Source organism: Esox lucius, chromosome 5 (assembly GCF_011004845.1).
Source record: "Esox lucius isolate fEsoLuc1 chromosome 5, fEsoLuc1.pri, whole genome shotgun sequence".
Lineage (NCBI taxonomy): Eukaryota > Metazoa > Chordata > Actinopteri > Esociformes > Esocidae > Esox > Esox lucius.
In genome coordinates this window covers 33900600-33913261 of record NC_047573.1, presented here as the reverse complement: position 1 = coordinate 33913261, position 12662 = coordinate 33900600, and the positions used below count along the sequence as shown (strand labels likewise).

The 12662-nt window shown below is 43.7% G+C and overlaps 1 protein-coding gene across 2 annotated transcripts in view; it reads right to left on the bottom strand.

Moving 5' to 3' along the window:
• LOC105024356 (integrin alpha-D) overlaps nt 1–12662 on the bottom strand; it is a 96374-nt gene that overhangs the window by 20268 nt on the left and 63444 nt on the right. For both annotated transcript variants that reach the window (XM_029119869.2, XM_029119871.2), the window contains 3 exons: nt 12402–12543; nt 7218–7316; nt 6186–6265 (listed from right to left, as the gene is read on the bottom strand). In XM_029119869.2, coding sequence (XP_028975702.2) covers nt 6186–6265; nt 7218–7316; nt 12402–12543 — 321 coding nt within the window. The remainder of the gene's footprint in view (nt 1–6185; nt 6266–7217; nt 7317–12401; nt 12544–12662) is intronic.

Sequence of the window (12662 nt, the reverse complement as noted above, 5' to 3'; positions counted from 1 at the left end):
GCAAACGTACTTTGCAATAAAGCTGATTCTGATTATTCTGTAGTACGAGAACTTTGTACACATTTTACAAAAGATAGTCACAAACTTTTTGTTTTATAAACGTTATTTTTACTGTAAATTACTAACTTTCCAGTGGGAGGTTACTTGGCATTTCAACCTGTAAACATTTGGTGAGGTTTGCTGATGTCAATATGCATCTGCTTTAGGCTACTAATGGATAATAGTACTGAGTTTGTGAAGTGTTTAAAACTCCTACATAAATATCCTCACAGAGAGTACAACACCAGTGAAGAGATTCATCAATTAGCAGCCAGTGACTTATAATTTAACAGCACATGGGAATGGAAGCAACAGCATGAGTTTCTGAGCAAGCTCTGGCTTTGTCTTTTGTGTCTTGCAAGTTGCTATATCCAATAGGCTACATCTAAAGTAAAATAACCTTTTCTTTAACCTGCACTCTTCTGTTAGCATTCATATTAAAATGTGCCTATATTATCACAAGTGGCATGAGGTGATTGTCAAATTTGAAAATATAGTTTATGGACTTAAAGTAATCCGTAGTGCATGATATGTAACATAAGAACAGTATAACACATGCCGATGTATTGGAAACATATGCATGTTTTGTAAATTATTTATGAAAATGAGGTAACAAGAGCTTCTTTGCTCTGATGCCCAAATACTAGTATGTTGTCACTGACAAGGTGTCTGCAGGTTTGATTGATTGTGGTTTGTTACCACAATCAATCAATGTTTGTTGTATGACTGGAAGAATAAAATGGTCCTATATATATAGTTGTTGGAATTTCATTTAATTGAACAAGAGAGAAGGAGGATAAATGCAAGGTAATTAAGTAATACATGAATAATTGTCCAAAATGTAGCCTTTCAAACAAGGATTTCAAACAATTCACATATCAGATAATTATAACTCCTTATAAGTAGCAAAATGTACATCTGAAGCTGCAATACTTAAATTACCTTCCATACCTGCAACCCTGCAGGGCGTCATCTGAATTGTATAAAGGGGATCACTGCCCACCTTTTTCTCAGAGCAGCACTTGGGTGTTGCTTGACCATACAATACAGCATCGCTTACTGTGACAGGAAGCTTTTAGCTTTTTTCGATGTGTATTGAAGATGCTCTGGATACAGATTAGTTGCATTACCATTTATTATTATTTTATGTACAATTAAGACAATTATGAATATACTGAAGTTACCAATAACATACTTTTTTTACTGCAGGAAAACATTCTTATCCAACATAGCCTGGCTGCAGCTGACTGATGCGATAAGGCAACATTCCATGAAGGACTGAAACTCCCTGCTGTCCTTTCGATGGACAGAGAAGAAAAAAAAGAAGCCATCCAGGAGATGGACACCTGGGATGGGGAACTGGATGAGGATTCTCCAGCAGAACTTTTAACATTTGTCTTCGAAAAAAAAAGGACTACGACAACTTCTGGGAAGAACTTGTTGATAAAAACAATTACAGACTCTTCGCAAGATTTGAGGAACAGTGATTGATTATGTTATATTAAAGAGATTTGTTCCTAAATACAGCCTAGGAATTCATACCAAGACCTTTGTACATGGTTTTAAATTAGAATCCTGTGATGCACAGATACATATAAATATCCCCTAGTATAGTAAGCTATAAATGTTGAGGGTTTAAAGTCAATAATTTTGGATAGGTCATCTGTTAGAACATCTTGTTTAATTTACAATCAGAAAGGGACAGCTGCCACAGGGGGCAAGTGGCAATTGCCACAAACATTGGCAGGTGCTTTGCCAAGTGTAAGCCTATAGCCTAAATATTGTTTCCCTAATGTAATCATGCTTTAAACTGCAGTCTTTTATTTGAGTGAGCAAAGTATTTTGTCATGGCATTTTAAATAAAATAAAAAAACATAGGCTACCAATAATTTCTTTCCTTAGCACTGCAACATAACAGACAGTAATACAAATACAATCTTATAAATAATTTTAAAAAAGTTGAAAAAAAATAAACAAATAGGGTCATGAAAATGCTACCAAGTCTAATAATGGCAAATGTTAACATTTATAAACTATAAGGTATCTCACCAGCAAATGCTACAAACACCAGCAGTTGCAGTCGGATTTGCTCTTTTCTCTACAGTACGACAGGCTACTGGTTTGGTTGTATATGTTGAGTAGTGTGTGATTTCGTACACAGCCCATGTTTGCCACCGTTATACCCCATAATCGGTCAAATGTGACATGGCATCTTACGGTGAACCGGTGGCAATCCACACAAACAGCATCCTAGATTGCCACCGGAAATACCATACAAACGATGGCAGGTGCCCGAGTAAATTTGTGGCATCTCAGGCTGCCACTGGAAATACCATATGAACGGCGAAAGATGCCGTGGCATCTCAGGAAAAATCGTTGGCATCTCAACCTGCCATAAGCATCTCAACCTGCCACACAAAAAAATGCCACTGCTAACAGGGCAGATGCCATGGCATCTCAACATCCCACTAAAAATGCCACTGCTAACGTGGCAGATGCTGTGGCATCTCAACCTGCCACCGGAAATGCCACTGCGAGCTGCCGATACTGCTATTTGAGCTAGCACCTTTTTTTAGCATCAGGAACAAACCCCCTTAATGAAGAATACAATTTTGAGTACCGTGACGTCGCCCGGTATGGCGCAGCCGGGGCCCCACCCCGGAGCCAGGCCCGGGGTTGGGGCTCGAATGCGAGCGCCTGGTGGCCGGGCCTTCCCCCATGGGGCCCGGCCGGGCTCAGCCCGAACGGGTGACGTGGGGCCGCCCTCCCGTGGGCTCACCACCCACAGGAGGGACCATAAGGGGCCGGTGCAAAGAGGATCGGGCGGCAGTCGAAGGCAGGGGCCTAGACAACCCGATCTCTGGACACAGAAACTGGCTCTAGGGACGTGGAATGTCACCTCGCTGGCAGGGAAGGAGCCTGAGTTAGTGCGTGAGGTTGAGAGGTTCCGATTAGAGGTAGTCGGGATCACCTCTACGCACGGCTTGGGCTCTGGAACCACACTCCTTGAGAGAGGATGGACTCTTCACCACTCTGGAGTTGCCCATGGTGAGAGGCGGCTGGCTGGTGTGGGTTTGCTCATAGCTCCCCAGCTCTGCCGCCATGTGTTGGAGTTTACCCCGGTGAACGAGAGGGTCGTTTCCCTGCGCCTACGGGTCGGGGATAGGTCTCTCACTGTTGTTTGTGCCTACGGGCCGAACGGCAGTGCAGAGTACCCGACCTTCTTGGAGTCTCTGGGAGGGGTGCTGGAAAGTGCTCCGACTGGGGACTCTATTGTTCTACTGGGGGACTTCAACGCCCACGTGGGCAACGACAGTGACACCTGGAGGGGCGTGATTGGGAGGAACGGCCCCCCTGATCTGAACCCGAGTGGTGTTCAGTTATTGGACTTCTGTGCTAGTCACAGTTTGTCCATAACGAACACCATGTTCAAGCATAAGGGTGTCCATCAGTGCACGTGGCACCAGGACACCCTAGGCCGCAGGTCGATGATCGACTTTGTTGTCGTCTCATCTGACCTGCGGCCGTATGTCTTGGACACTCGGGTGAAGAGAGGGGCGGAGCTGTCAACTGATCACCACCTGGTGGTGAGTTGGATCCGATGGCGGGGGAGGAAGCTGGACAGACTCGGCAGGCCCAAGCGTACTGTAAGGGTCTGCTGGGAACGTCTGGCCGAGTCTCCTGTCAGAGAGATCTTTAACTCCCACCTCCGGCAGAGCTTCGACTGGATCCCGAGGGAGGTTGGAGATATTGAGTCCGAGTGGACCATGTTCTCCACCGCCATTGTCGAAGCGGCCGCTCGGAGCTGTGGCCGTAAGGTCTCCGGTGCCTGTCGAGGCGGCAATCCCCGAACCCGGTGGTGGACACCGGAAGTAAGGGATGCCGTCAAGCTGAAGAAGGAGTCCTATCAGGCCTGGTTGGCTTGTGGGACTCCTGAGGCAGCTGACGGGTACTGACAGGCCAAGCGGGCTGCAGCCCGGGTGGTTGTGGAGGCAAAAACTCGGGCCTGGGAGGAGTTCGGTGAGGCCATGGAGAAGGACTATCGGCTGGCCTCGAAGAGATTCTGGCAAACCATCCGGCGCCTCAGGAGAGGGAAACAGTGCCCTACCAACGCTGTTTACAGTAGAGGTGGGCAGCTGTTGACCTCAACTGAGGATGTCGTCGGGCGGTGGAAGGAGTACTTCGAGGATCTCCTCAATCCCGCTGACATGTCTTCCATTGAGGAAGCAGAGGATGAGGGCTCAGTGGTGGACTCGTCCATCACCCGGGCTGAAGTCACAGAGGTGGTCAAGAAACTCCTCGGTGGCAAGGCACCGGGGGTGGATGAGATCCGCCCTGAGTACCTCAAGTCTCTGGATGTTGTGGGGCTGTCTTGGTTGACACGCCTGTGCAACATCGCGTGGCGGTCGGGGACAGTGCCTCTGGGATGGCAGACCGGGGTGGTGGTCCCTCTTTTTAAGAAGGGGGACGGGAGGGTGTGTTCCAACTATAGGGGGATCACACTTCTCAGCCTCCCCGGGAAAGTCTATGCCAGGGTTCTGGAGAGGAGAATACGGCCGATAGTAGAACCTCGGATTCAGGAGGAACAGTGTGGTTTTCGTCCGGGCCGTGGAACACTGGACCAGCTCTATACCCTCTACGGGGTGTTGGAGGGTTCATGGGAGTTTGCCCAACCAATCCACATGTGTTTTGTGGATTTGCAGAAGGCATTCGACTGTGTCCCTCGCGGCATCTTGTGGAGGGTGCTTGGGGAATATGGGGTCCTGGGTCCTTTGCTAAGGGCTGTCAGGTCCCTATACAACCGAAGCAGGAGCTTGGTCCGCATTGCCGGCAGTAAGTCAGACTTGTTCCCAGTGCATGTTGGACTCCGGCAGGGCTGCCCTTTGTCACCGGTTCTGTTTGTAATTTTTATGGACAGAATTTCTAGGCGCAGCCAGGGGCCGGAGGGTGTCAGGTTTGGGGACCACACGATTTCGTCTCTGCTCTTTGCAGATGATGTTGTCGTGTTGGCCCCTTCTAACCAGGACCTTCAGCATGCACTGGGACGGTTTGCAGCCGAGTGTGAAGCGGTGGGGATGAAAATCAGTACCTCCAAATCCGAGGCCATGGTCCTCAGTCGGAAAAGGGTGGCTTGCCCACTTCAGGTTGGTGGAGAGTGCCTGCCTCAAGTGGAGGAGTTTAAGTATCTAGGGGTCTTGTTCACGAGTGAGGGAAGGATGGAACGGGAGATTGACAGACGGATCGGTGCAGCTTCTGCAGTAATGCAGTCGATGTATCGGTCTGTCGTGGTGAAGAAAGAGCTGAGCCGCAAGGCGAAGCTCTCGATTTACCAGTCAATCTACGTTCCTACTCTCACCTATGGTCATGAGCTTTGGGTCATGACCGAAAGGACAAGATCCCGGATACAGGCGGCCGAAATGAGTTTTCTCCGCAGGGTGGCTGGGCGATCCCTTAGAGATAGGGTGAGAAGCTCGGTCACCCGGGAGGAGCTCAGAGTAGAGCCGCTGCTCCTCCACATCGAGAGGGGTCAGCTGAGGTGGCTTGGGCATCTTTTTCGGATGCCTCCGGAACGCCTTCCTGGGAAGGTGTTCCGGTCCCGTCCCACCGGGAGGAGACCCCGGGGAAGACCTAGGACACGCTGGAGGGACTATGTCTCCCGGCTGGCCTGGGAACGCCTCGGTGTCCCCCCGGAAGAGCTAGAGGAAGTGTCTGGGGAGAGGGAAGTCTGGGCATCCCTGCTTAGACTGCTGCCCCCGCGACCCGGCCCCGGATAAGCGGAACAAGATGGATGGATGGAACAAACCGTTGCAAGTGAATATGATTATATTTATATATTATGTTCTTTGTAGCTTCATGTCCAAATAATATTAATGTAACTTTAATAATATTAAGCTACAGCATTTATTTTTGAGATTTCAACATGAACCATTAAACATACTAATGCATTGGATAATAACTCCCAAAAGTATTGTCTGAAATGCTAAAAGATTAGCATTTGGAAACAAAGCCCAGGTAAAAAATTAACTAAATTGCTCTCTAAAAACTGCTAACTTGCTAAGGAAATAAAAATGAAATTTTGTAATGTAGTCGTGTAATGTATCGCTTAGGTTTTGTACCCTTACACATTGTTATACATCCACACATACCTTGAAGCATTTGCAGTGAAAGTCACCATTTGTTCAAACTGACGGTTGCTGTCTATTCCATAGGAAAGGACAAAGACAGCCTGAGAATAAGCAGAGTTTAAATTAAACAAATAGTTTTAGTTGTTATTAAAAAAGAACATACAGTTGGTATATTTGTACAAAAATTATTGGTGATTTGGTTGACGAGAAAAGGGGTAAATAAAACAATAAAACAGGTTATAAGTTTCTATTGTAAATACGTGGAATATATTGTACTATATTGTACTTGTACAACAAAATACCAAATTATCTAAAATAAATTTAGTAAAAAATGATCGCATTGTTCTTTTGAACACTTTTCCCCCCTTTCTTTTGAAGACTATTCCTCCATAAGGAACCTCTCCACATCTTTGAAATCCTTTGGTCTGTGCTCATGTGTTGCCCTCTAAATTAAACCATAGATTTCCAATGGGTTCAATTCTGAAGACTGAGATGGCCATTGCAAAATGTAGGTTATTTAGTTAATTAAATATATTTAGATTTTTTTGTGTGCTTGGGCTCAATATCTTTCTGGAGGATCCACTTGCATCCACCAGATTTAGGACGGGCAACCAGATATTTGGCTAAAATGTCCAGGTACTTGGTAGAGTTCATGAGGCCTTTAACCTTAGCCAGGGCCCAAGGACAGATGGAAGCAAAACAGAAACACACAAAATCAAAGATCCTCAATATTTTACATTAGATTATTTTCTGTATATGCATCCTGTTGTCAATGTCAAACCCACTGCTGGTATTCATGGATAAACAGCTCATCTTTTGGTTTAATAGTATATTTGTTTTATCTTTTTGACCAACATTTTCACTCTAAAGTCACTGTGGGCAAGCAGAAAATCGATCAAATCAAAAATTCTAATTGGCTGCTATTGTGCCAGTGTAAAAGGGAGGGTTACCACAATTGCATGGATTTTAAACATAATTATTGCCCTAATATTGGTACCAACAATTTTGGAGGTGACTGCATGTAGTAATGATTAAATTGTGTGTGGAACAGACCTTGGAATTGCTTCTGAAGATGGGCTTGTTAATGACGCAGTCACTCTGTCCTGGTGTCACACCATGCTCACTGTCCATGGAGTTACACTCCACTCTTCCCTGGAAATAAAGCAAAAAGACAATTTAAACATAATTATATTTTCTTAATCTTTTTGCAGTTTTGGACTCATGTTTGCACTGTCTGTCAGTGTTCACATTTCTCACTCAGTCTTAATTCAGGAAGTAATTAATGATTTTGGGTTCATTTTCACAAATGTACTTTATCTGAGATTTGTAATTAATGAAGGGCTTGAACACAGCATGGCTATTACCCATGTGCTTACTGTTTTAGCAACAACATGTGATCGATGGAAAAGCTAATATTAATTTATTAGCTTTTTTTTGCTTTAACCCTTTTCTCTTCCCAATTTCATGATATCCGATATACGATTAAAGCCCTGCGTCATTGCAGAGCACTTGAGACAGTAAATGTTGAGTTATGTGTCTTCCAAAGCACATACAAAATTGTTCTGATTCTTCTGAAACTGATTGCTCAACCCTTACATTTACACCAGAGTTCTTACATGCTTGAACGAACACACATTCAGGCCTTCTACCTTGATTAAGCTCACAGGAGAACAAGCCAGCACATTACTAACACCCAAAATCCAAATGGGGCAAGCCAATTTCACCGTCCTACACAGCACACCTAAACTAATCAGCAAGCCGGATTCAAACACATTACCAGTTTTCAAGCAGACACCTGAAAACAATATATTTTTTCTCCAGCCTAAAAGATTGTGAGGTGACCATGCCTCTTCCATGACACCCACGACTAGGTACTTTAGGAATTTATATACAGTGGGGAGAACAAGTATTTGATACACTGCCGATTTTGAAGGTTTTCCCACTTACAAAGCATGCAGAAGTCTGTCATTTTTATCATAGGTACTCATCACATTGTATGATTTTTATGTAATTAATTTGCATTTTATTGCATGACATAAGTATTTGATACATCAGAAAAGCAGAACTTTATATTTGGTACAGAAACCTTTGTTTGCAATTACAGAGATCATACCTTTCCTGCAGAGTTCTTGACCAGGTTTGCACACACTGCAGCAGGGATTTTGGCCTACTCCTCCATACAGACCTTCTCCAGATCCTTCAGGTTTCGGGGCTGTTGCTGTGCAATACGGATTTTCAGCTCCCTCCAAAGATTTTCTAATGGGTTCAGGTCTGGAGACTGACTAGGCCACTCCAGGACCTTGAGATGCTTCTTATGGAGCCACTCCTTACTTGCCCTGGCTGTGTGTTTCGGGTCGTTGTCATGCTGGAAGACCCAGCCACGACCCATCTTCAATGCTCTTACTAAGGGAAGGAGGTTGTTGGCCAAGATCTCGCGATACATGGCCCCATCCATCCTCCCCTCAATATGGTGCAGTCGTTTTGTCCCCTTTGGAGAAAAGCATCCCCAAAGAATGATGATTCCACCTCCATGCTTCACGGTTGGGATGGTGTTCTTGGGGTTGTTCTCATCCTTCTTCTACCTCCAAACACGGCGAGTGGAGTTTAGACCAAAAAGCTAAATTTTTGTCTCATCAGACCACATGACCTTCTCCCATTCCTCCTCTGGATCATCCAGATGGTCACTGGCAAACTTCAGACGGGCCTGGACATGCGCTGGCTTGAGCAGGGGGACCTTGCGTGCGCTACAGGATTGTAATCCATGACGGCGTAGTGTGTTTCTAATGGTTTTCTTTGAGACTGTGGTCCCAGCTCTCTTCAGGTCATTGACCAGGTCCTGCCGTGTAGTTCTGGGCTGATCCCTCACCTTCCTCATGATCATTGATGCCCCACGAGGTGAGATCTTGTATGGAGCCCCAGACCGAGGGAGATTGACCGTCATCTTGAACTTCTTCCATTTTCTTAACGAAACAGGAGGGCTTCTTAACAAAATATTTACAGGTCTGTGAGAGACAGAATTCTTACTGGTTGGTAGGGGATCAAATATGTCATGCAATAAAATGCTAATTAATTATAAAGAAATCATACAATGTGATTTTCTGGATTTTTGTTTTAGATTCCATCTCTCACAGTTGAAGTGTACCTATGATACAAATTACAGACCTCTACATGCTTTGTAAGTAGGAAAACCTGCAAAATCGGCAGTGTATCAAATACTTGTTCTCCCCACTGTATAAGCAAACATTTTATCCACCTTTTACATTCAAAGAAATATCTGCATGCAGTACCTATCAATCACATTAATGATTTATCCAAGTTAAATAATGCTATAATAATTTCATAAACCTTCTACAGAGCACATCATCTATTATTAGATACCTAGTACTATCTGTTGCCTACTGCAAGTACTTTGGTCCCATGGCCTTGGCCTTGATTTAAATGTCCACAGACTGAAACAAATCTAAACTAGCTCAAGATTAATGTTTTGGCCAAAATCTGTGCATTTTTCAAAAATAATCTACCCCGATTTTTGACTTTAAAAGAATGGGGAATCTTGTTCTGTGATCTCTATTTATATGGAACATTTAAACTGAGAATCAATACATGATGTTTTGATGTTATCACTACTTTATATGAAGTAGGCAGTTATAATCTCTTTTCATTTCGGTGTTCTTACTTTACTTTCTATATTGTTACTATTTAGTATGCAATGAAAAGTTTGTAATTGAATGTGTATGGAATAGGAGAAAGAGGAGATTGTTGTAAGTAGGCGATTCATGGTTTTAGGGGAGTTGCCCAGTGAAGGAACATACAAAACTAGCCAGTTGTACCCAAATATCTTGATGTACGTGGCCATATTTTGACTGTCCCATGAAAAAGTTCTCGATAGAACTTTAGACTCAAGACCAATAGTTTCTAGAACACTATTTTTGGGGCTGTAAAAACTATGTAATAAATAATTTGATGTAGCACTACAAACATCCAAACATGAACTGAAGAATATCTGTTCTCTATTATAAATATTTAGCTAAATAGTCGCCCTTTGCCTGCAGGTCGGCGCCATACAGTAGGTGAAGCATGCTGGATTGCTGAGTGTGAGTTAACACCAATGTTATACAAGCACCAGTAGCGATACAAGTGCACAAATGTACTCAATTACATATATACATCTCTGCATGTAGCTTAGCTCATGCTGACCAGCCTCTGGCCACAATCAAATCTCCAGAGAACAGATCTTTGATACAATGTAATTGTATGCTCTCTTTATCTATTAAATGTATCTGTCACATGTATTTGTTGACTTTTTGGAAATATACAGTATCTCACCCATCACATTTATGCAAATATTTGATTATATCTTTTCATGTGACAACACTGAAGAAATGACACTTTGCTACAATGTAAAGTAGTGAGTGTACAGTTTGTATGCAGTGTAAATTTGCTGTTCCCTCAAAATAACTCAAGACACAGCCATCAATGTCTAAACCGCTGGCAACAAAAGTGAGTACACCCCTAAGTGAAAATGTCCAAATTGGGCCCAATTAGCCATTTTCCCTCCCTGGTGTGATGTGACTCGTTAGTGTTACAAGGTCTCAGGAGTGAATGGGGAGCAGGTGTGTTAAATTTGGTGTTATCGGTCTCACACTACCTCATACTGGTCACTGGAAGTTCAACAAGGCACCTCATGGCAAAGAACTCTCTGAGGATCTGAATGAAGGATCTGTTGCTCTACATAAATTGCCAAGACCCTGAAACTGAGCTGCAGCAAGTTGGCCATGACCATACAGCGGTTTAACAGGACAGGTTCCTTTCAGAACAGGCCTCGCCACGGTCGACCAAAGAAGTTGAGTGCACATGCTCAGCGTCAAATCCAGAGGTTGAATTTGGGAAATACATGTGTGCTGCCAGTATTGCTGCAGAGGTTGAAGGGGTGGGGGGTCTGCCTGTCAGTGCTCAGACCATACGCTGCACACTGCATGAAATTGGTCTGCATGGCCTTTGTCCCAGAAGGAAGCCTCTTCTTAATCATGATGCACAAGAAAGCCCGCAAACAGTTTGCTGAAGACAAGCAGACTAAGGACATGAATTACTGGAACCATGTCCATGTGTGGCGGCAACCAGGTGAGGAGTACAAAGACAAGTGTGTCTTGCCTACAGTCAAACATGGTGGTGGGAGTGTCATGGTCTGGGGCTGCATGAGTGCTGCCGGCACTGGGGTGCTACAGTTCACTGAGGGAACCATGAATGCCAACATATACTGTGACATACTGAAGCACAGCATGATCCCCTCCCTTTGGAGACTGGGCTGCAGGGCAGTATTTCAACATGATAATGACCACAAACAGACCTCCAAGACGACCACTGCCTTGCTAAAGAAGCTGAGGGTAAAGGTATGGACTGGCCAAGCATGTCTCCAAACCTAAACCCTATTGAGCATCTGTGGGGCATCCTCAAACGGAAGGTGGAGGAGCGCAAGGTCTCTAACATCTACCAACTCTGTGATGTTGTCATGGAGGAGTGGAAGAGGACTCCAGTGGCAACCTGTGAAGATCTGGTGAACTCCATGCCCAAGAGGGTTAAGGCAGTACTGGAAAATAATGTTGGCTACACAAAATACTGACACTTTGGGCCCAATTTGGACATATTCACTTAGGGGTGTACTCACTTTAGACATTAATGGCTGTGTGTTGTGTTATTTTGAGGGGACAGCAAATTTACACTGTTATACAAGCTGTACACTTACTAATTTACATTGTAGCATGTACATTGTGTAATTTCTTCAGTGTTGTCACTTGAAAAGATATAATAAAATATTTACAAAAATGTGAGGGGTTTACTCACTTTTGTGAGATACTGTATATAAAACACGTCAAAATCTAGTTCCACCAAGACATAAATATGTTTGCCTCATTGATATAAGCTACTATAAGTAGTACAAAACCACCAAATCCGTGCCTTTTAGGTACAGGCATTCAGTTTTAAGACCTTCCCTTTGTAGCTTAACATAAGTGGTAAAAAGTCATTATTATTTAACATTCAACTTATTTACATGGACCCAAGGCAGATATAAATGCTTATATAGGTAAAATGCTGTATTATATGAACATATTATATTTTTAAACCATTTAATGTGGGATTAAAATGAATGCATTTCAATTAAAGTTTTTCTTTACCCTTTGCGCCACAGACGAAACATTACAACTATTAAACTCCTTAGTTATGGCCCTGGATTCTTACTTGGATTGTGGTGAACTTCCTAAATGACAGTCCTGCAGGGTAAGTGACAATGACACGACTGTTGTAAGAGTTTTCTTCCAGGCTCTCAACTGACACTGTCACATTTAGTACATCATCTATGCCCACTTTCATCTCTAAGGATCTGAAAAAGGTGACGGAGACAGCATTGAAAGAGAGTAGGGATAAAAGAATAATCATCACAACTTACATTTGTCAGCTTATATTTTGTCAGCTGGAATTATTCTAATTCCATTTTTCTGG